The sequence below is a fragment of the Bos indicus genome, chromosome 15, assembly GCF_029378745.1.
Source record: "Bos indicus isolate NIAB-ARS_2022 breed Sahiwal x Tharparkar chromosome 15, NIAB-ARS_B.indTharparkar_mat_pri_1.0, whole genome shotgun sequence".
NCBI classification, from domain to species: domain Eukaryota; kingdom Metazoa; phylum Chordata; class Mammalia; order Artiodactyla; family Bovidae; genus Bos; species Bos indicus.
In genome coordinates, this window is record NC_091774.1 from 74,286,098 (window position 1) to 74,308,903 (window position 22,806).

A 22,806-nucleotide genomic window follows, 5' to 3' on the forward strand; every position below is an offset into this window, starting at 1 on the left:
ATAGCAGCCTGGAAGGCTACAGTCCACGGGGTCGCAAAGAGTCGGACACGACTGAGCGACTTCACTTCACACACGGATGTGTAACCGCAGTGAAGCTGTGTCGTGCAGTCGCACGCAAACAGGAGAGGCAAGCGTTTATTCGGAAAAGCTTCAGGGAACAACGACAGCACATTTGACAATGATACCGAGTTGTTTAATGAAGATGTGAAAACAAAACCACGGCTCCGCCTCAACTTACTACTACCATCTTGCTATTCACGAGCGCCGTCTCTCCTTCCATTGGGTCCTCAAACCCGAGCTCAAACCAGACTGGGTCTGATTGGCCAATCGGAGCACAACCTCCCGTAGTCTCGAGGACTCCTCCGGCCAATGAGAGACTTGGGCGATTGGTGGGGTGAGAAGTCCTCCCGACCCGCGGAGGAATCCTGGGGGCGTGGTGACGCGTTGGGCGAGGCTGAAGTTTGATTGGCAAGTGAGCGATCAGCAGCTTAGAAAGGATACGCGGTCGGGTGGGAGAAGGGGAGGTCGTGGGCGGGGCAGTGGAGCTAGAGTCAGCCAATGACTGGCGCGCTGCTCGCAGAGCGAACGATAGGTCACCAATGGCGGCACGGATATGGTGCTGTGGGCGGGGCTTAGGCTCGAAGCGGCGACGGAGGCGGGGGCGCAGCGCCTATTACTGTCGTGCTCACCGTCACTGCCGGCACCTCTTCCTGGATTCATTCATTCGTGTTTTTTTTTTCATTCATGAAGGTAGTGAGGCCTGGTTGAAAGGCATGGAGAGCTTTTTGCCTGCCACCGGTTTCCTGTACTGGGTGGGCGTGGGCACCGTGGCCTACCTGGCACTGCGTATCTCATGCTTTCTCTTCACGGCCGTTCGGGTTTGGGGTTTGGGTAACGAGTCGGGGGTCGGACCGAGGCTCGGTGAATGGGCAGGTGAGTCGAATTCCGCGCCGCCCTCCCCCGACTCCTGCTGCGGCTCGCGCGGCTCTGGGCCTGGCCTGGCTCGCGCTGACTAGTTACGGGCCCGGCGCTTGGCCTTCGCGTCCCCAGCTCCCCTCTCCTTCTTTCTGAGGCTCCTGCGTCTTGCGTACCCGCTTGTCCCTCATGCCGTCGCCTGCCTTGCTTAGACTTGTAGTAGAGTTTTTAAACGGAGAAGGCAATGGCACCCCACTCCAGTACTCTCGCCTGGAAAATCCCATGGATGGAGGAGCCTGGTAGGCTGCAGTCCATGGGGTCGCTAAGAGTCGGACACGACTGAGCGACTTCACTTTCACTTTTCACTTTACTGCATTGGAGAAGGAAATGGCAACCCACTCCAGTGTTCTTGCCTGGAGAATCCCAGGGACGGGGGAGCCTGGTGGGATGCCGTCTATGGGGTTGCACAGAGTCGGACACGACTGAAGCGACTTAGCAGTAGCAGCAGAGTTTTTAAGTACTAAACACACTGCTGGCTTAATTCAGCGAATCTAAAGTGCCACTTGGGTGCGGGAGAAATCTGGCCTCAACTCGCTGGGGCTTATGCCTTTTAAGCCATTCCGGGTCCAGGGAGTTAGTTGTCTTGCTGGTTGCTTCCTCAGTCACAGGCTACCTCTTAGGAGAGTTTTTGAAACAAAAAGTCTCTGGCTTGAATACAGGTCCTGTGCCCAGGATGAAAAGCATTCTGTTGCCTTTTGGGGGGCGAGGGTGGAGAAAGGACAGAATTTCAGAAGTCTTTTTGCTTTTTGGAACCTTGGATTCGGCCTATTTCATATAATTTAAAAATCTTTTTTTTTTTTTTTAATTCTTGGCTAAACTATCCTGGAGTCCTAATGACTAGCAAGAATTATTGTTTCTTCAAGACGGTAACTCTTCATGTAGAAGTCAGAAATGCCTTCTGCAGAAGGAGATTTGCAGGAAAGAGTATTCCCACAGAGTGAGTTAAACAAACCTAATCATAGTTTCGCGTGTTAGGGTGTCTGGTTTACCATTCCCTCTACGCAAGAATTCTGAAGATGTAAGGGAAAGGGCAGATTAGAGAAGTTGGGAAAATTCCACAAGAAAGTTTTGGTTTTTTCCATTTCTGCCTTTTTTGTTGATTTTCTTTCCCTTTGTTTTGTTTTTATTAGCTTTTTTTTTTAAACCAAGTGATATTGCCATTCTCCGGTTATTCATTCTGCTGTTTTATAATTGATTTTTTAAGTTATGATTGGTTTTATATATAATTCACAGAGCATTTTGTTGAATTTTGGGCTGGTTAGGGGTTGCTTTCAGGCTAGGCTCAAATAAGGTATATAAATAATATTACTCCGTATTCTTAACTTTATTCACTCAAACATTTCAACAACTTAGTAGGAAAAACATAAATTAACCTTTTGGAACTGCAACAAAAAACATCTCAAGTAGGAAAGAATAAGCATCTATTAACATAATACATATTTTTAAAACTTACTGTTTTTTCATCATTGAAAAAGCAAGTGAAGTGCTTAACGTTGTTATAATCAAGATTATAATTTCACTGTTGATAAGCCTGAGTTCTTGGTTGTCTGGTTTGGAAAACTTGTTGACTTTTGAAATAGTGGAATAAGACTCCAGTGTCTTAGAAAATCATATATGAGGATGAATAAGTTTTATAGTTTGTAATTAAAGACTTATGGTAATTTTTTTTAACTATCTAAAATTGACGACAGTGGCTGGTAACTTAAAGGATCTAAGTTATCTATATAATAATCCATAGGAAAAGCCAAGTGTTGTGACCTTGTCATTTCATGAGTAATATTTATATTGAAAAGATTTGACCTCAGAGGAAGGTTTTTGATAAATTAAGGGCTGTGTTTAAAAGATTAGAAATGAGATTTGAACTCGAATACTGGTAATCTAGCAGAGAGGATCATAAAGTGAAATATTATCCAGTTTACTTGTTGGGGAATTTCTCTTTTTTAAATACTTACGTAGAAGAAATGAACAAGTTGTTACTTGTAACATTACTTACATGTGGTGGCCTGAATCTTAAAATACTTTGTCCTTTATCTCTCCAAATTCAGGGAGTGTTTGGAAAACAAAAACTGAAATGATTTGGAAAACAAAGCAGCAGACATGATACTTGAGTAATTAGGGTTAAGTTGTAATTAAAAACAGGTAATTTGTTCAACCGAGTATTAGGGTAACCATGTCAGGGCTCCTGTGCCTGTGGCCCTGAAAGCCAAACTGACAGCTGGTGTTTGCAGCACGATGAAGGTCTATCTGGGGCTTCCCAGGCAGCGCTGGGGGTAAGGAACCTGCCTGCCAATGCTTGAGATGTAAAAGATGTGGGTTAGATCCCTGGGTCGGGAAGATCCCCTGGAGGAGGGCATAGCAACCCACTCTGGTATTCTTGCCTGGAGAATCCCATGGACAGAGGAGTCCAGCAGGCTACATAGAGTCACGAAGAATCGGAGGTGACTGAAGCAGCTCAGCAAGGAAGCAGCAGACCCGTGTGGGAGACAAGTCTCAGATCCACTCTGACTTTGTGTTTAGAGTTTTTCTGTTTTTTGTTTTTTTTTTTTTTTTAAAGAGGCTGGGATTAATCATCATCTAGTGACGTTTCCATAACATTTCTTAATCATAGTTTTGGGAGTCAGGGTGACTTGCAGCGACCCCATGGACTGCAGCCTACCAGGCTCCTCCATCCATTGGATTTTCTAGGCAAGAGTACTGGAGTGGCTTGCGATTGCCTTCTCCGAGGAGCAGCAGCAGCAGGGTCTGGTTTACAATTCTCAGGCCAGGTGGCCCATGGCACAGGAGTCTGTGAGCTCTCCTTGCCCTGGAGGAACAACTTGAGTTTGTACATTAATGATATTGACAACAGCAGTTTCAGTATGTTAATGATGTTAACAATAGTGATCGTAGTCTTCTGATTCTGGTTGATTGGTGTTCTGTTAGCACAGGATTGAGGTAGAAGGGACCAGAAAAGAAATAAAGTTTTGGATAAAGAGATTAATCATAAACTCAGTAAGGGAGTTTGGTTTTAGGGGGTCTTGCTGTCATTAGAGAGGCATTGTCTGCTTTCTAATACTGATGTTTAACATCTTCCTCTCCTTAACCAATTATTTTTGCCTTCTAATACTGATGTTTAACATCTTCCTCTCCTTAACCAATTATTTTAAGTATTATATAATAATGTGTGTTGAGTTGGTGGTATATTTTTATACTTGTCATGCTTAAGTCTCTGCATGTGAGTATGTTTAATTCCTCTCCTCCCCCTCACCTTAGATTTTAGAATCTGAGAGGCAGGGACTGTGGGTCCTCCTTTTTTATTTTTTCCCACAGTAATTGGCACATTGATCAGATACCAGGTCTTCTAAACTTAAAAGCCTGGAAAATCCTTGAAATACAGTTGGACTTTGCAGTCCATAAAAATACTCCAGACCATAGATTCCTTAGTCTAGTGGGTTTTTAAGACCGCCCATTACCTGGCCCATCCTCTAGCTTATCAAGAGCTGGGTCATCCCTTCCTTCATTCTCTCCGGTTACAGTCCCATGCAAGTAAATTACTCTGATTTCGCTAGGTCTCTAGTGGGTGAGTTTAGCCGGTTTAGTAGGTAAGTCTCTCTTGCCTGCCATTGTCATGTGACACTTTCTGTATTCCTTCCAAGAACAAAGTCCTGTGAAAGTAGAGTTTCAAGTTGTTTGAAAATCTCTGTAGCAAGTTATGAAAAGAAGATGGCAAACAAAGGTGACCCGGTCTATCAGTTTCCTGAATGTCAACAGGGAGTTTATTACACTTCCCAAGCTGAACCTCCAGAGAGTCACTAAACCCATTTGAGAATGCCAGAGTGATAAACCTGGCACTTTGACCAGAGTGAAAATGAAAGTAATGCTGGGTATTTTTGTTTGTTTTGTCTTTTTTTTTTTTTAGAGCAGGGCAGGTGGTAGAAGGCAGAGAAACAGATGAACTTAGTCATAAAAGTTCTTAAAAATATTTATTCATTTTGCATTTCAGCTCTGAAAAGGAAGTCTGTAGGCCTAAATGAACACAGTCTCCAGATGGGAGTTGGCAGGGTGCTGTGTGCTCAGTCGTGTCCACCTCTGTGCGACCCCATGGACTGTAGCCTGCCAGACTCCTCTGTCCATGGGGTTTTTCGGGCAAGCATACTAGAGTGAGTTGCCATTTCCTTCTCCAGGGAATCTTCCCTACCCAGGGATTGAAAATGCATCTCCTGTGTCTCTTACATTGCAGGCAGATTCTTTACCTGCTGAGCCATCCAGCAAGCTCGGGGGCAGCCTTAAAGCCCTTGGGCTCCAGCTATGTAAGAGATGGCAGGTGCAGCTGGAGGATGGGACCTAAAAGCATGCCCTAGTCTTATTTGGAGGAAAAACCAGAGAGGATGGTTTCCTGGAATGAGAAATTCAGCCTCTGTACTCTGAGCTATTTCCTCCAACCTTACACCGGTCTCCATTGTCTCCTGCTTTGTGTTTTTTTTTTTCGTTTTCCCTCTTGTTCTTCCTTTCTGTGCAATATTAAGTTTCTTCTAAAGGGTCGAACGTGAGACCTCAGAGACTCAAACCTGAACTTGGAGTCTAGCTCCTCCTCTGTACTTACTAGAGTGTAGCATTGAGTAAAGTAGTAGATATCTGAATCTCACTTTCCTCATCTGCAAAATGGGGATAATACTGGTGCTGTTTCATAGTATTGTTGTAAAGGGTAAATGAGAATACTTGCTCTATGTAAAGCAGATGGTGCAGTGCCCTTGTATATAAATGCTTGATAACTTATTGTTACTAGTCCAAAAGTCATGTATGGATCTGAGAGTTGGACTATAAAGAAAGCTGAGTGCAGAAGAATCGATGCTTTTGAACTGTGGTATTAAAGAAGACTCTTGAGAGTCCCTTGGACTTCAAGGAGATCCAACCAGTCCATTCTAAAGGAGGTCAATCCTGGGTGTTCATTGGAGGGACTGATGTTGAAGCTGAAACTCCAATACTTTGGCCACTTTATGCGAAGAGCTGACTCATTTGAAAAGACTCTGGTGCTGGAAAGATTGAGGGCAGGAAGAGAAGGGGATGACAAAGGATGAGATGGTTGGATGGCATCACCGACTCAATGATGAGTTTGGGTAAACTCCGGGAGGTGGACAGGGAGCCTGGCGTGCTGCGGTTCATGGGGTCGAAAAGAGTCAGACACGACTGAGCAACTGAACTGAACTGAACTAGTAATACTGTTAACCTTAGCAGCATTATGTACCTATCACTTAAGCTAATTGACAATATAAGGCTTAGTAAGAAAAAATTAATAGCTGGTTGACTCCATCTTCAGAAAACTGAGATTACCTTTGCTACTGCAGTTGAGAGTGTTGAGCTTCAAAACTAATTTTCTGTTTATTTTTGTTGGTTGAAGAAATTTATTTCTTTCGGTTTCAGAAAAAAATTATTGAAAAATTTAGTGAATAGAATATATGGGTAAGTGGATTTGAATCAGTCAATTCCATTGTCTTTAAACTTTGTAGATAAAGGATGAGTTCAAAGAAATTTAATAGTGTGTCTTTAGGCTGCTATACCAAAATACTGTAGACTCAGTGGCTTAAACAACAAACATTTCACTCACTTCTGAAGGCTGGGAAGTCAGATCAAGGTGCTGGCAGATTCTGTGTCTGGTGAGGAACTGCTTCCTGGTTTATAGATAGCTGTCTTCTTGCTCTATCTTTCCATGACAGAAGGGGCCAGGGAACTCTCTGGGGTGTCTTGTAAGGGCACAGATAGCATTTGTTAGGGCTCCACCCTCATGATCTAATCACCTCCCAAAGACCCCCACCTCCAATACCATCACATTCAGGGGTTAGGATTTCAACATATATATTTTGTCCCTAACATAGGAATTCAGTCTGTAGCATAGATCCTTCATTCCATTTCTCTCCTGCTCTTTGATCTTGAAAATAAAAATACTGAAATATTATAGCAATTTGTATCTCTGCCTTCTGGCATAGATGGTGATTATGGCAGGGAGGGCGGGTGGAGAGTGTGATCCAACACTATTCATTTGTCCATCCACTGCCCAAATCCTCTTGAGTTCTGGCCAGGGACCAGGAGGATGGCCAGCAGGAACGAAGAGCAAACTGCCCTGTGAAGTGGTGAAGAGCAACGCTCTTGGTTCTATGGCACCTTTCGCAGGAAGGTCAGAGTGGTGTCTGACCTGAGAGCTGAAGGGAAGTGAAGAGTAGCAGACAGAGCAGGGGGATCAGGAGGTGCTAGGCTCCTGAGTGGAGAAGGAGCAGGGTCCCCTTAAAATAAGACCTGAGTTCCTGGAGCCAAAAAAGCGTAGGCCTGATTTAAGATGGGAGTGGAGCTGGGTGAAGGGGCCAGTGACCAGGGCAGTTTAAGAACATGGAAAACAATTGTGGGGATTTTAAGCAGAAGGGTAATGTTGAATTGCAACTTTATTTTTTATTTATTTGGCTGTACCAGGTCTTAGTTGTGGCATGCAGGATCTTTTTTTTTTTTTAATTTTTAACTTTACAACATTGTATTGGTTTTGCCATATATCAACATGAATCCGCCACAGGTATACATGTGTTCCCCATCCTGAACCCTCCTCCCTCCTCCCTCCCCCGTACCATCCCTCTGGGTCGTCCCAGTGAACCCGTCCAAGGATCTTTAGTTGCAGCATGCACACTCTCAGTTGCCACACGTGGGATCTAGTTCCCTAACCAGGGATCGAACCTGGGTCCCCTGCATTGGGAGCGTGGAGTCTTAGCCACTGAACCACCAGGGACATCCCTGAGTTGCAACATTTAAACATAAATTTTTGTGTCTGTGATCTTTCCAAAGCTGTTGTATTGCCACAGAATTAGATCAGTACAAATTATTCAGATAATTTCCGTTAAAATTGCCTTTAAAAAGGCAAAATCATACTTTATAGTCAGGGAGGCCATTTCTGTGCACTTTCTGGTTATCATCTTTCAAAGACTATGTCTCCCTGGGGGATATCTAATCACCATGGTGTGGAAAGTGCTACTCTTAATCAGGGACCAGATGATAAGGTTGTTGAATGAACCTGGAAACCAGGTCATTGCTTTCTCTAGGTCACTCCATAGAACTGAGGTGTGATAGTTGAGAAGCCTGCCTCACTTTGTTTTGTTATTGATTTTGTCTGGTGAAACAATGCGTTTGCCCAGTCTCTTAACTGGCAGTTCCAGGGAGACTATCCAGTTTCTGAAAAGTTATCCTTACTGGTGTTAAGTGAAGTTATTTCTAGTTAAATGATGCCGTCATTGCAGGAAGAGAGGAAAGGCAAGAAAAGAGGAAGGTCTTAAAAAAAAAAGAAAGATTTGAACCATTACTGCCTCTCAAGAGTGTGGCGGTGGGTAACCGTAGTGCTAAGGGGAAGTTTGGCTTTGGGGTCAGTGCAATGTGAGCTTTGCTACATGCTAAGCTGTTTGACCTTGGGCAAAGATTGCTAACCTCTGAGCATAGCTTCCTTCATCTATTAAATAGGGCCAATAACTTTTCGGGATTATTATGACAATAAGATGATAATGAGGGTCTCATGTAACCTTTTGTGTGTTTTTATGGGTATCAAGGAACACATATTTAGGGTATCTTTATTTGTACACATTGTTCTTATTTGATAAAAGGGGATTGTTGAAACCACGAAATAATGTAGTTCACTCAGCAGGTAAACTATTGGACATCTGAAGCTGTGAATAGATCAGTTACAAGGTGATTCATGCTACTGCAGGAGAATTCCTTGTTTTATGGAAAGATTTACCAAAATCTTGGTTTACCAATATGGTTCCCATTAGTGAACCTAAGCTATGATGGGCTTAGAAAAATCTGGTCCTATGCAACTTTTCAATGACATTTGTAAAAACCTTAGGTCATCTTCAACTCTTCTTCTGGGACCCATGTACAGTCTGTAAGGAGACCTTGTTGACTTTAACTTCAAAATACCCAGAATCCAGTTTCTTCTATCACTTTGCTGTAAGCTACCAAAATCTCTTGCCGTGATATAATATCAACCTCTTGTCACTGATTCCATCTTGCTTCCCCTATAATCGTATCTTAAAGAGCAGCCAGGGAACCTGAAAAGCTCTAGTCAGATCATGTGATCCTTTGCCCAGATCCCTCCAATATCTTCAGATGAAAATGCAAAATCCTTCCTGTGGTTGACAAGGCTTTTGACCACCTGCCTCCTGCCTTCTTTTACCTCTCCTCTCTGCCCATGTTTTGTCTCTTTTTCCCTCCCTCCCTTCTAGCTGCACTTTCTCCTTGAACTCGATTCCTTAAACATGCTTGGCCTTGCTGCCTTGACCTTTGGTTATCTCCTCTCCTTGAACGCTCCTCCCCAGATGTCCATTTGGCTAAGGCTTCTTCCTTCCTTCTAGTCTTTACTCAGATATCACCTTCTCAATGAAACCTTCCCTTCTATCTTTAAACCAACAATCCAATCTCCTTCATGCCTCTTCTGACCCTGTTAGCCTGCTCTACTTGGGCTTTATGTCGTTTGTCACCATCTCCCATTCTGCAGGTGTTGTTCATTTCTGATGTTTCGTGTTTGTCTACTCCTATTAGAGTGGTGGCAGCACCATGAAGACAAAGATCTTTTTTGTTCGCTTTTGTATCTCCAGCACCTAGAACAGAGCCTGCACATAAACACTAATACTTAGTTATTGAATGAATGAAAATATTCAGGTACTCCAGTATCTTTGAGGGATAATGTATTTTTTTTGTGTGGGGGATTCTCTTCTCTTTCTACATTCTCTTTTTAGTTATAAATCTAAGAGCTATTTGTGGTCTTCCCACCTCTAAAAGTGAGATTATTTAGTCTAAAAACAAAATATAGACTATAACCTCAGGGAGGTGTTCTCATAGTAGAGACCCTGGAATCACACTGCCCAGCATGGCTTTCTGTGTCCCAGACACGCCTGTACTCACTTGCTTCTTTCTGCTTCTGTGTCCTTTTGTTCTTGCAAAGACGTTCAGCGGCTTCAGCGGTTGTTGAACGTTGTTCTCTGCCTGGAGTGACCCTCCTTCTGTTGTTCACTCTTCCTTATGCCTCCTGTTGATGAACTTCTACCTACTTTTCAGAGTCCACATTCTGAATGTTTCTGTGCAGCTGCCCAGATGGAAGCCATCATGTACTTTTGGAATTCTAGTAGCTCTAGTTTTATCCTTTTTTGTGGGCTTTTCCAGACTTTACCTTCTTAGTTGTTTGTGTGTTTGTGTGCACCTGTGCATGCACACATGACTTTGTTCTTAACTATAAACCTGTCAAGAGTGTACAATAAATTATATATAGTGAATGAATATATTTTCTTTGAGATGTATTTTGACGGGGGTGGGATGTTTTCCATTTTGTGGGTTATATTTTGCAAAACTAATTTGTACACCTTTTTTTCTCTTTGTTTTAAAACCTGAAGTGATGCCTTAAAAGCTGGTTGAAATTAAACCAAGGCTGACTAGACAAAGATGGGTTATTGAATTACTGCAGCAGAGCTGGGACAACAGTTTTGAAAGTATGAAATGCAGTGAGAGCAAAAAGATGTCTTTGTGCGTGTGTGTGTGTGTGGTGCCCAGTTGATAAATCATGTCGGACTGTTGTGACCCCATGGTCTGTAGCTTGCCAGGCTCCTCTGTCCGTGAAATTTTTCAGGCAAGAGTAATGGAATAGGTTGCCATTTCCTTCTGCAGGAGATCTTTTCAGTTCAGGGATCGAACTTGCATCTTCTGCATTGGCAGGCAGATTCTTTACCACTGAGCCACCAAGGAAACCCATCCTGTGTAGCATAGGTAATAAGCTAATCTTTTTTCATACATGTGTTATAAAGCCAACCACTATGCCAGTTTAATAAACATTTCAGTATTAATAAAAATTTGGTAATATATTTAGTATTTAAACCCAAGATTTTTTTTTTTTTTTTTTTTCACTCCTTTTTAACTTTGGAAGGGTCTTTTAGGAATTAATTTTTCCTGTGCTAGAGAAACAATCATTTGAAATTCAGCAATTCCTTCAGCTTCCTTTCAGTTTCCTTTTCTTCTGTGAAATCTAGCTAAAATTAGGCTTGATATTTTATTTTTATTTATTTATTTATTTTTTTATGCCCTCATTCTTTTTTTTTTTTTTTAATTTTTATTCCTTTATTTCTCATGTGTTCCCCATCCTGAACCCTCCTCCCTCCTCCCTCCCCATACCATCCCTCTGGGTCGTCCCAGTGCACCAGCCCCAAGCATCCAGCATCGTGCATTGAACCTGGACTGGCATCTCATTTCATACATAACATTTCACATGTTTCAATGCCATTCTCCCAAATCTTCCCACCCTCTCCCTCTCCCACAGAGTCCATAACCTCCTTTTGTCTGCACCATGTGGCTTGTGGGATCTTAGTTCCCTGACCAGGGATTGAACCTAGGCCTTCAAGTCCCAATCACTGGATCACCAGGAAAGACCCCTCAAGTCTTTAAAAATTGTTACAAGTAGACTTTGCTTTCATAAGAGAGTCTTTCCCAATGAAGGTTTTAGTAAAGTTTGCTAATTTGTAAAGCTGAGATTAATTAGTGAAAAAATTGAATTCCAGGATGTATTGACCAAAATGTAGTTTTGTTATTTCAAAGGCCTGATAAAACGAACCCATACCTTCTAGAGCCTTCAGACCTTTTGGGGGACATTGGGCTAAATTTCCTGGAATATCTCTTTGGTAGTAAAAGCATTGAGTGGTCAGTGTATATAGTTAATAACTGCTAGAAAGTTAACCACAGAGCATTGAGTATATGCATTTTTTTCCCATTATGGAAAGAAGTGAATACTGCAGTTGGTTGATCATCTACAGAAGTTGAGAAACTTGAGAAAACTGAAAAGTCATAAGAGACTGATGAGAGAATGCCAAAACTGGAAGGACCTCTTCAGTTGAACTATTAGGGAAAGAAGGTGGAAGAGGTGAGATGATAATGCAACCTTTTGTGTGTGTTTATGGGTATCAGGGAACATGACAGAGAATATCTAGGCAAGAAGATCAGTGGCAAAGAGCAGAAAATGGGGGACGCGTCAGTGGTGGGTTGATTAAAAGCAGTGGTAGGAGAGGGGCTTCCTAGTGTCCGGTGGTATAGACTCCACTGCAGGGGGCGCGGGTTTGATTCTTGGTCGGGAAACTAAGATCTGACATGCCCAGCCTCCAAAAAACAAAAAAAAAGTATCTTGAAAAAACTAATGGTAGGAATGATGAGCAGCAGACTCTGACAGCAGAACAGATTTGTGAGGGATGAATTAAGAGAGGAAAACTAGTAAGGAGGACCAGCAGAGGCGATGCTGGTAACAGCAAGGAAGTCGGCAAAACCGAACTCCATCACACATGCCCACCGCTGGCGTGGCGCATAAAGCCTTCTCCCTACAAGAGCCTGAACTCGGAAGAAATGCCGCGTCTCCGTAGCCCCAGGGATACCATCATTTCCTGTTCTTGGTACATGCCTACATGGACATTAAGATCGGGGGACTTCCTCATTATATATGGTGCTTTAGGCCAAGTGAATCGATCCAGTATGTCTTATCTATAGCCGTGGCTGCGCCTCTAGCCTTAACTACAGATGACGTTGATGACACTAAATTGCCAAGGAAATATTATATAGGTTTTAGGATATGCGTCTCAAGATGGCCAGGAAAGGGTATACAGTCTCCTTTAGAAATTTAAATTCTAGTTTTTAAAGTTCCCTTAACCCTCCTGGTATGTTAAAAAAAAAAACCCTAATTCTCCAGATTGATTTTACTGTAATGCCTGGTGGTAATTGCTCACTACCAAGCTCACTTCCAGTGGAAATGTTGCCAAGCTTGCTTTAATGATCACTGAAACTCCCATCTTGTCACATCAACGGAGCTAATAAAGTAAACAAGCTCCCCTAATCTTGCACATTCAGTCTAATAATTTTGCTGTGGAACAGGGAGCAGCTGCTTATCTATGTGTTTCAATACCTGTCATTGCCTGTCTTGAGAAAGGAGGGGATGATCTCCTTATAGACAAGGGGGGAAAAAAAAACCCACAGCAGGTTAGACAACGATGTTCACACATTCTAAATTAGAGGAGGCTGGATTAATGAAATTTTACCATAATGATGACATCTCAATTTACAAATTGCTTTTGTAAGTTTTCTCAGATGATTTCCATAACCAAGTCATATACCAAGACCAGAGGGAGCGGCAGTGACTCTAAGGAGTGGTACACAGCTAGTAAATGACAGAAGAAACTGAATCCATGTGTTCTAACTCCAGGCTCCTGCGAAAGCTCCTGATGAGGAAGTTTGCAGTACCTGTCCAAGAGTCTATATGTCCGAGACTTCCTCAAATGTTACCTGAAAGTGAAAGGTCTATTTCTACCGTATTTTTGTCATGACAATATCCATGGGACATAAGAATCAATTGGAGGTGCTTGTTAAAAATAGAGCCTAGGGCTTCACTCTAAACCCACTCAATGAAAATCTCTAAGAAAAGAACTTGGGGAAATGTATTTTTTTTAACAAATTAAGTTGATTCTTAAGCTCATGCGTTTTGGGAAGCACTGGGCTGGGATCGGGCTAGTCTTGGAAGAAGGCAGTGGGTTATACATTCAGGCTTTTTAGCCAGATAAGCTATTCTTAGTACCAGGGCTTGGTTTATAATAGTGTTAAAACTTCCCAGTGATTTCTGTACCAAATATTTACATGTAATTTTACAGTTAAATGGAGATTCTATTTTAGGCTACTTCTGTGTTTGTGCATTCAAAATAGATTATGAGAAAAGCAAACAAAACTTGAAACTTCTGTATGTTGCTATGCAATGAGAACTACAAGCAGCATACCCAGCCTTTACTAATTGGAGATCAGGTGAGGGTAGGGGGCCAATAAGAATGGGTTTTGGTAGATGCAAATAATGGAAAGTTTACTTTGCTTTTGGGTAAGACCATAGGAGGAACAGCTGAAGACTCTGAAAGCTTCTTCACTATAAAGAATTGAGAGAACAGTATGTTCTTATTTTCTGTTTGCAGTTTTTTTTGGTGGTCCCATTTTTTAGTTTATATTTATTGCATTTATAGACAAGAACATTTAAAATCTTTCTTTAAAGGTGGATTTTTACAAAATTGTCTCTATTTATTTTACAAAATTAATGTAAGTGATACTGATTGGGCCAATAGACAGGAGAGGATATTCATTTTCTTAAAAAAAAAAAAAAAAAAAATTTAAAGTCCTCCAAATGATGAAGAAGCAAAATGGGCTTGGGTTTAACCAGAAGAAATTCCGATTTTAGTGGGCCATCTCGTTGACATTTGTAGTGATTAAACAGTGGAATCAGTTTGTTCATTCATTCAGCAGATAATATGCATTATGTGCTGACTATATCCTGGGCATACAGCACTGGAGCTGGGGATTAGTAGAGAGTAAGAAAGTGTTGGCCTGTACCTTGTTTGTTCCAGGAGAGGACACTGATCATTACAAAAGCAGCTCCAAAAAGTTTATTGGGAGCCAGCTATGGGGGTACCTCTTCAGAGGTTTAAAGGTTTTCTGGAAGAAGTAACATTTAATCCAACATGTGGAAGGAAAGATGATGATGATAGTAATGGTTAATAATGGGAATAAGACAAAATGAAAAAACTTACCACGTACCAGATGCTCTTCTAAGTGCCTCAGTTAATTCAGTTGCTCCAATCAGGTAGGTCTCATTAATACCCCCATTTTACTGAAAGAAAGCTAAGATAAGAGAGTTGTTGTTGTTCAGTTGCTAAATCATGTCTGATTCTTTGCAGTCCCATGGACTGTAGTATGCCAGGCTTCCCTGTTCTTCACTCTATCCCGGACTTTGCTCCAACTCATGTCCATTGAGTCAGTGATGTCATCCAACCATCTCATCGTCTTTTGCTCTATTCTCCTCCTGCTTCAATCTTTCCCAGCATCAGGGTCTTTTGTTGGGCCCTTCTCATCAGATAGCCAAAGCATTGGAGCTTCAGCATCAATCCTTCCAATGAGTATTCAGGGTTGATTTCCTTTAGGATTGACTGGTTTGATCTTCTTGCTGTCAGAGGGACTCTCAAGAATCTTCTCCAGCACCACAGTTCAAAAGCATCAGTTCTTTGGTGCTCAGCCTTCTTTATGGTCCAGCTCTTACATCGGTACTGGAAAAACCATAGCTTTGACTATATGGACCTTTGTCAGCAAAGTGATGTCTCTGATTTTTAATATGCTGTCTAAGTTTGTCAGAGCTTTCCTTCCAAGGAGCAACCGTCTTTTATTTTTTGTGGCTGCAGTCACTGTCTGCAGTGATTTTATAGCCCAAGAAAATAAAATCTGTCACTGCTTCCACTTTTCCCCCATCTATTTGCCATGAAGTGATGGGACTGGATGCCATGATCTTAGTTTTTTGAATACTGAGTTTTAAGCCAGCTTTTTCACTCTCCGCTTTCACCCTCTTCAGTTTCTTTTCTGCCGTGAGAGTGGCATTATCTGCATATCTGAGGTTATTGTTATTTCTCCTGGCAATCTTGATTTCAGCTTGGGATTTATCCAGCCTGGCATTTCACATAATGTACTCTGCATATAAGTTAAATTAGCTGGGTGACGATATACAGTTTCAAAATACTCCTTTCCCAATTTTTTTTAAATTTTATTTTATTTTTAAACTTTACATAATTGTATTAGTTTTGCCAAATATCAAAATGAATCCGCCACAGGTATACATGTGTTCCCCATCCCGAACCCTCCTCCCTCCCCATACCATCCTTCTGGGTCGTCCCAGTGCACTAGCCCCAAGCATCCAGTATGGTGCATCGAACCTGGACTGGCATCTCGTTTCATACATGATATTTTACATGCTTCAATGCCATTCTCCCAAATCTTCCCACCCTCTCCCTCTCCCATAGAGTCCATAAGACTGTTCTATACATCAGTGTCTCTTTTGCTGTCTCGTACACAGGGTTATTGTTACCATCTTTCTAAATTCTATATAAATGCGTTATTATACTGTATTGGTGTTTTTCCTTCTGGCTTACTTCACTCTGTATAATAGGCTTCAGTTTCATCCATCTCATTAGAACTGATTCAAATGTTTTCTTTTTAATGGCTGAGTAATACTCTATTGTGTATATGTACCACAGCTTTCTTATCCATTCATCTGCTGATGGACATCTAGGTTGCTTCCATGTCCTGGCTATTATAAACAGTGCTGTGATGAACATTGGGGTACACGTGTCTCTTTCCCTTCTGGTTTCCTCAGTGTGTATGCCCAGCAGTGGGATTGCTGGATCATAAGGCAGTTCTATTTCCAGTTTTTTAAGGAATCTCCACACTGTTCTCCATAGTGGCTGTACTAATTTGCATTCCCACCAACAGTGTAAGAGGGTTCCCTTTTCTCCACACCCTCTCCGGCATTTATTATTTGTAGACTTTTGGATCGCAGCCATTCTGACTGGCGTGAAATGGTACCTCATAGTGGTTTTGATTTGCATTTCTCTGATAATGAGTGATGTTGAGCATCTTTTCATGTGTTTGTTAGCCCTCTGTATGTCTTCTTTGGAGAAATGTCTGTTTAGTTCTTTGGCCCATTTTTTGATTGGGTCATTTATTTTTCTGGAGTTGAGCTGTAGGAGTTGCTTGTATATTTTTGAGATTAGTTGTTTGTCAGTTGCTTCATTTGCTATTATTTTCTCCCATTCTGAAGGCTGTCTTTTCACCTTGCTAATAGTTTCCTTTGATGTGCAGAAGCTTTTAAGGTTAATTAGGTCCCATTTGTTTATTTTTGCTTTTATTTCCAATATTCTGGGAGGTTGGTCATAGAGGATCCTGCTATGATGTATGTCAGAGAGTATTTTGCCTATGTTCTCCTCTAGGAGTTTTATAGTTTCTGGTCTTACGTTTAGATCTTTAACCCATTTTGAGTTTATTTTTGTGTATGGTGTTAGAAAGTGTTCTAGTTTCATTCTTTTACAAGTGGTTGACCAGATTTCCCAGCACCACTTGTTAAAGAGATTGTCTTTAATCCACTGTATATTCTTGCCTCCTTTGTCAAAAATAAGGTGTCCATATGTGCGTGGATTTATCTCTGGGCTTTCTATTTTGTTCCATTGATCTATATTTCTGTCTTTGTGCCAGTACCATACTGTCTTGATAACTGTGGCTTTGTAGTAGAGCCTGAAGTCAGGTAGGTTGATTCCTCCAGTTCCATTCTTCTTTCTCAAGATCGCTTTGGCTATTCGAGGTTTTTTGTATTTCCATACAATTTGTGAAATTATTTGTTCTAGCTCTGTGAAGAATACTGTTGGTAGCTTGATAGGGATTGCATTGAATCTATAGATTGCTTTGGGTAGTATACTCATTTTCACTATATTGATTCTTCCAATCCATGAACATGGTATATTTCTCCATCTATTAGTGTCCTCTTTGATTTCTTTCACCAGTGTTTTATAGTTTTCTATATATAGGTCTTTAGTTTCTTTAGGTAGATATATTCCCAAGTATTTTATTCTTTCTGTTGCAATGGTGAATGGAATTGTTTCCTTAATTTCTCTTTCTGTTTTCTCATTATTAGTGTATAGGAATGCAAGGGATTTCTGTGTGTTGATTTTATATCCTGCAACTTTACTATAGTCATTGATTAGTTCTAGTAATTTTCTAGTGGATTCTTTAGGGTTTTCTATGTAGAGGATCATGTCATCTGCAAATAGTGAGAGTTTTACTTCTTCTTTTCCAATTTGGATTCCTTTTATTTCTTTTTCTGCTCTGATTGCTGTGGCCAAAACTTCCAAAACTATGTTGAATAGTAATGGTGAAAGTGGGCACCCTTGTCTTGTTCCTGACTTTAGAGGAAATGCTTTCTATTTTTCACCATTGAGGATAATGTTTGCTGTGGGTTTGTCATATATAGCTTTTATTATGTTGAGGTATGTTCCTTCTATTCCTGCTTTCTGGAGAGTTTTTATCATAAATGGGTGTTGAATTTTGTCAAAGGCTTTCTCTGCATCTATTGAAATAATCATATGGTTTTTATTTTTCAATTTGTTAATGTGATGTATTACATTGATTGATTTGTGGATATTGAAGAATCCTTGCATCCCTGGGATAAAGCCCACTTGGTCATGGTATATGATCTTTTTAATGTGTTGTTGGATTCTGATTGCTAGGATTTTGTTAAGGATTTTTGCATCTATGTTCATCAGTGATATTGGCCTGTAGTTTTCTTTTTTTGTGGGATCTTTGTCAGGTTTTGGTATTAGGGTGATGGTGGCCTCATAGAATGAGTTTGGAAGTTGACCTTCCTCTGCAATTTTCTGGAAGAGTTTGAGCAGGATAGGTGTTAGCTCTTCTCTAAATTTTTGGTAGAATTCAGCTGTGAAGCCGTCTGGACCAGGGCTTTTGTTTGCTGGAAGATTTTTGATTACAGTTTCAATTTCCGTGCTTGTGATGGGTCTGTTAAGATTTTCTATTTCTTCCTGGTCCAGTTTTGGAAAGTTGTACTCTTCTAAGAATTTGTCCATTTCTTCCACGTTGTCCATTTTATTGGCATATAATTGTTGATAGTAGTCTCTTATGATCCTTTGTATTTCTGTGTTGTCTGTTGTGATCTCTCCATTTTCGTTTCTAATTTTATTGATTTGATTTTTCTCCCTTTGTTTCTTGATGAGTCTGGCTAATGGTTTGTCAATTTTATTTATCCTTTCAAAGAACCAGCTTTTGGCTTTGTTGATTTTTGCTATGGTCTCTTTTGTTTCTTTTGCGTTTATTTCTGCTCTAATTTTTAAGATTTCTTTCCTTCTACTAACCCTAGGGTTCTTCATTTCTTCCTTTTCTAGTTGCTTTAGGTGTAGAGTTAGGTTATTTATTTGACTTTTTTCTTGTTTCTTGAGGTGTGCCTGTATTGCTATGAACTTTCCCCTTAGGACTGCTTTTACCGTGTCCCACAGGTTTTGGGTTGTTGTGTTTTCATTTTCATTCATTCCTATGCAAATTTTGATTTCTTTCTTGATTTCTTCTGTGATTTGTTGGTTATTCAGCAGTGTGTTGTTCAGCCTCCATATGTTGGAATTTTTAATAGTTTTTCTCCTGTAGTTGAGATCTAATCTTACTGCATTGTGGTCAGAAAAGATGCTTGGAATGATTTCTATTTTTTTGAATTTACCAAGGCTAGCTTTATGGCCCAGGATGTGATCTATCCTGGAGAAGGTTCCATGTGCGCTTGAGAAAAAGGTGAAATTCATTGTTTTGGGATGAAATGTCCTATAGATATCAATTAGGTCTAACTGGTCTATTGTATCGTTTAAAGTTTGTGTTTCCTTGTTAATTTTCTGTTTAGTTGATCTATCCGTAGGTGTGAGTGGGGTATTAAAGTCTCCCACTATTATTGTGTTATTGTTAATTTCTCCTTTCATACTTGTTAGCATTTGTCTTACATGTTGCGGTGCTCCCGTGTTGGGTGCATATATATTTATAATTGTTATATCTTCTTCTTGGATTGATCCTTTGATCATTATGTAGTGACCATCTTTGTCTCTTTTCACAGCCTTTGTTTTAAAGTCCATTTTATCTGATATGAGTATTGCTACTCCTGCTTTCTTTTGGTCTCTATTTGCATGGAAAATCTTTTTCCAGCCCTTCACTTTCAGTCTGTATGTGTCCCCTGTTTTGAGGTGGGTCTCCTGTAAACAACATATGTAGGGGTCTTGTTTTTGTATCCATTCAGCCAGTCTTTGTTTTTTGGTTGGGGCATTCAACCCACTTATGTTTAAGGTAATTACTGATAAGTATGATCCCGTTGCCATTTACTTTATTGTTTTGGGTTCGAATTTATACACCGTTTTTGTGTTTCCTGTCTAGAGAATATCCTTTAGTATTTGTTGGAGAGCTGGTTTGGTGGTGCAGAATTCTCTCAGCTTTTGCTTGTCTGAAAAGCTTTTGATTTCTCCTTCATACTTGAATGAGACCCTTGCTGGGTACAATAATCTGGGCTGTAGGTTATTTTCTTTCATCATTTTAAGTATGTCTTGCCATTCCCTCCTGGCTTGAAGAGTTTCTATTGAAAGATCAGCTGTTATCCTTATGGGAATTCCCTTGTGTGTTATTTGTTGTTTTTCCCTTGCTGCTTTTAATATTTGTTCTTTGTTAATTTGATTAATGTGTGTCTTGGGGTGTTTCGCCTTGGGTTTATCGTGTTTGGAACTCTCTGGGTTTCTTGGACTTGGGTGATTATTTCCTTCCCCATTTTAGGGAAGTTTTCAACTATTATCTCCTCAAGTATTTTCTCATGGTCTTTCTTTTTGTCTTCTTCTTCTGGAACCCCTATGATTCAAATGTTGTAGCATTTAATATTGTCCTGGAGGTCTCTGAGATTGTCCTCATTTCTTTTAATTCGTTTTTCTTTTATCCTCTCTGATTCATTTATTTCTACCATTCTATCTTCTAATTCACTATAATCCTATCTTCTGCCTCTGTTATTCTACTATTTGTTGCCTCCAGCGTGTTTTTAATTTCATTTATTGCATTATTCATTATGTATTGACTCTTTTTTATTTCTTCTAGGTCCTTGTTAAACCTTTCTTGCATCTTCTCAATCCTTGTCTCCAGGCTATTTATCTGTGATTCCATTTTAATTTAAAGATTTTGGATCAATTTCACTATCATTATTTGGAATTCTTTATCAGGTAGATTCCCTATCTCTTCCTCTTTTGTTTGGTTTGGTGGGCATTTATCCTGTTCCTTTATCTGCTGGGTATTCCTCTGACTCTTCATCTTGTTTAAATTGCTGAGTTTAGGGTGTCCTTTCTGTATTCTGGCAGTTTGTGGAGTTCTCTTTATTGTGGCGTTTCCTCGCTGTGTGTGGGTTTGTACAGGTGGCTTGTCAAGGTTTCCTGGTTAGGGAAGCTTGTGTCGGTGTTCTGGTGGGTGGAGCTGTATTTCTTCTCTCTCCTTTCGAAGAGTTGGGTTGCTTTTCTGGGTGCCTGATGTCCTCTGCCGGCATTCAGAAGTTGTTTTGTGGAATTTACTCGACGTTTAAATGCTCTTTTGATGAATTTGTGGGGGAGAAAGTGTTCTACCCGTCCTACTCCTCCGCCATCTTGGCTCCTCCCTCCTTTCCCAATTTTGAACCAGTCCATTGTTCCATGTCTGTTTCTGCCTGTTGCTTCTTGACCTATATACAGGTTTCTCAGGAGACAGGTAAATGGTCTGGTATTCCCATCTCTTTAAGAATTCTCCACAGTTTGTTGTGATTCACACAGTCGAGGCTTTAGCATAGTCAATGAAGAAGAATTAGATTTTTTTTTTTGGAATTCCCTTACTTTTTCTATGATCCAGTGGAAACAATAGAGAGGTCAAGTCATTTGTCTGAAGTCACATAGGTGGTTACGTGGAGGAGCCTCTGGGGTTGGAACTCCTGTGACCTGTCTGCAGACTGCATTGATGAATGAGGAATCGGTGGGTAAGGGGAGTGGGAGAACGGGAGAGTTTTCCAGCTGAGAGAACACTTTGGGTGATGACCCTGAGGAAAGTAACACCTTTCAGAAACTTTGGGCAGACGGTCCTTGGGAGAGGAGAGGCAAGAGATAAGACTTAGAGAAAGGGGCAGCGGGCCAGTCCTAAAGGACCTTGAGAGCCTGTGAGGGTTTTGTTTATCCGAGGGCAGTGGGGAGTCACTGAAAGATTTCCAGCAGTAGATCTCATGATCAAGTGTGTATTTTGAACAGTTTACTGCGGCAGGTTGGAGACTGCATGCAGAGAGAGCCACCCAGGAGATAGGGAGCCTAGCAGGAGACCAGTGGTTGTGTTGGTGGTCAGCCAGGCGCTGAATCATGGTGGTTTGGATCAAGGTCATGGGGGCAGAGACTGAGTGAGGGAGTCAGACAAGAGAGACACGGATACAAGTCCTGGGCCCTCACCGTAGATGTGTCCTGGGCCCCCACCATAGATGTGTCCGGGCAGATGGTGATGCTGACCTTGGAAACACAAAGGAAAGGACCAGGGTTGGGAGGAAAATAGTGATTGCTCTGTGGCTCTGTGTGGATGTCCGGCAGTCTTCCTATAGATTAGCACTGGACTGAGCCTGGGTAACTTACCACAGTCCTTTGGCTCAGCAGTCATTTATAGTTGTAAGAAATTATATGCCATTAATACATCTTGTATTTTACAGAAAATTTAGACGGACTTCTGTGGTGGTGCAATGGCTAAGACTCCATGTTCCCAGTGCAGCGGGCCCAGATTCAGCCCCTGGTTAGGAAACTACATTCCACATGCTGCAGCTAAGACCTGGCACAGCCAAATAAATAAATTTTAGAAACCATTATTAAACTTCAACTTTTATTTTTAACTTATGTAAAAGCTGTGATTAGGTATCAAGGGTTAAGGATATATTTAAATTATTGGTATTGAAGTGTCATTTCAACTCTATTGTAACTGGAAGACTCTCAAGTCTGACATAACTGCTTAAAGTTCCATTACTATATTATAAGTGTTACTGTAAGAGGTAATTATAAGTTCCTGTCATTTCTAATCCAATAGCCCATTGTTTTTGTCTCCAGGTTTAAAGATATTCAGAGAGTACTTTTTCTTTAGTTAAAAGTTTTCTATTGCAACCTTCATTTAAGCTAGATTCTCATCACTTATGACATTGATGACATAACAGTACTTTCTAGATCTCTGTAGTGAAAGTATTATCTTTGATATGAGGAAATAGTTTTCAGGTGTACTTTGAATCTAATTTTAAAAACTATAGCAAAGATTAGGACTATATATAAACATCCAAATCTTCTAAAAATATTTGCTTCAAAATATATTACTTTTTAAAGAAATTGTGAATTCTTTTTTGTGGGGGAAGCTTCTTAATATTTCTTCAAATGGAAACACTAACTTTTCTCTCCT

The 22,806-nt window shown here is 40.8% G+C and overlaps 1 protein-coding gene across 1 annotated transcript in view; it reads left to right on the plus strand.

Annotated features, from left to right (window-relative positions):
* Window positions 1–656: 656 nt before the first annotated feature.
* HSD17B12 (hydroxysteroid 17-beta dehydrogenase 12) overlaps window positions 657–22,806 on the plus strand; it is a 177,798-nt gene continuing 155,648 nt past the window's right edge. Inside the window, exon 1 of the mRNA XM_019975274.2 lies at window positions 657–933. Coding sequence (XP_019830833.1) covers window positions 774–933 — 160 coding nt within the window. The 5' untranslated portion in view covers window positions 657–773. The remainder of the gene's footprint in view (window positions 934–22,806) is intronic.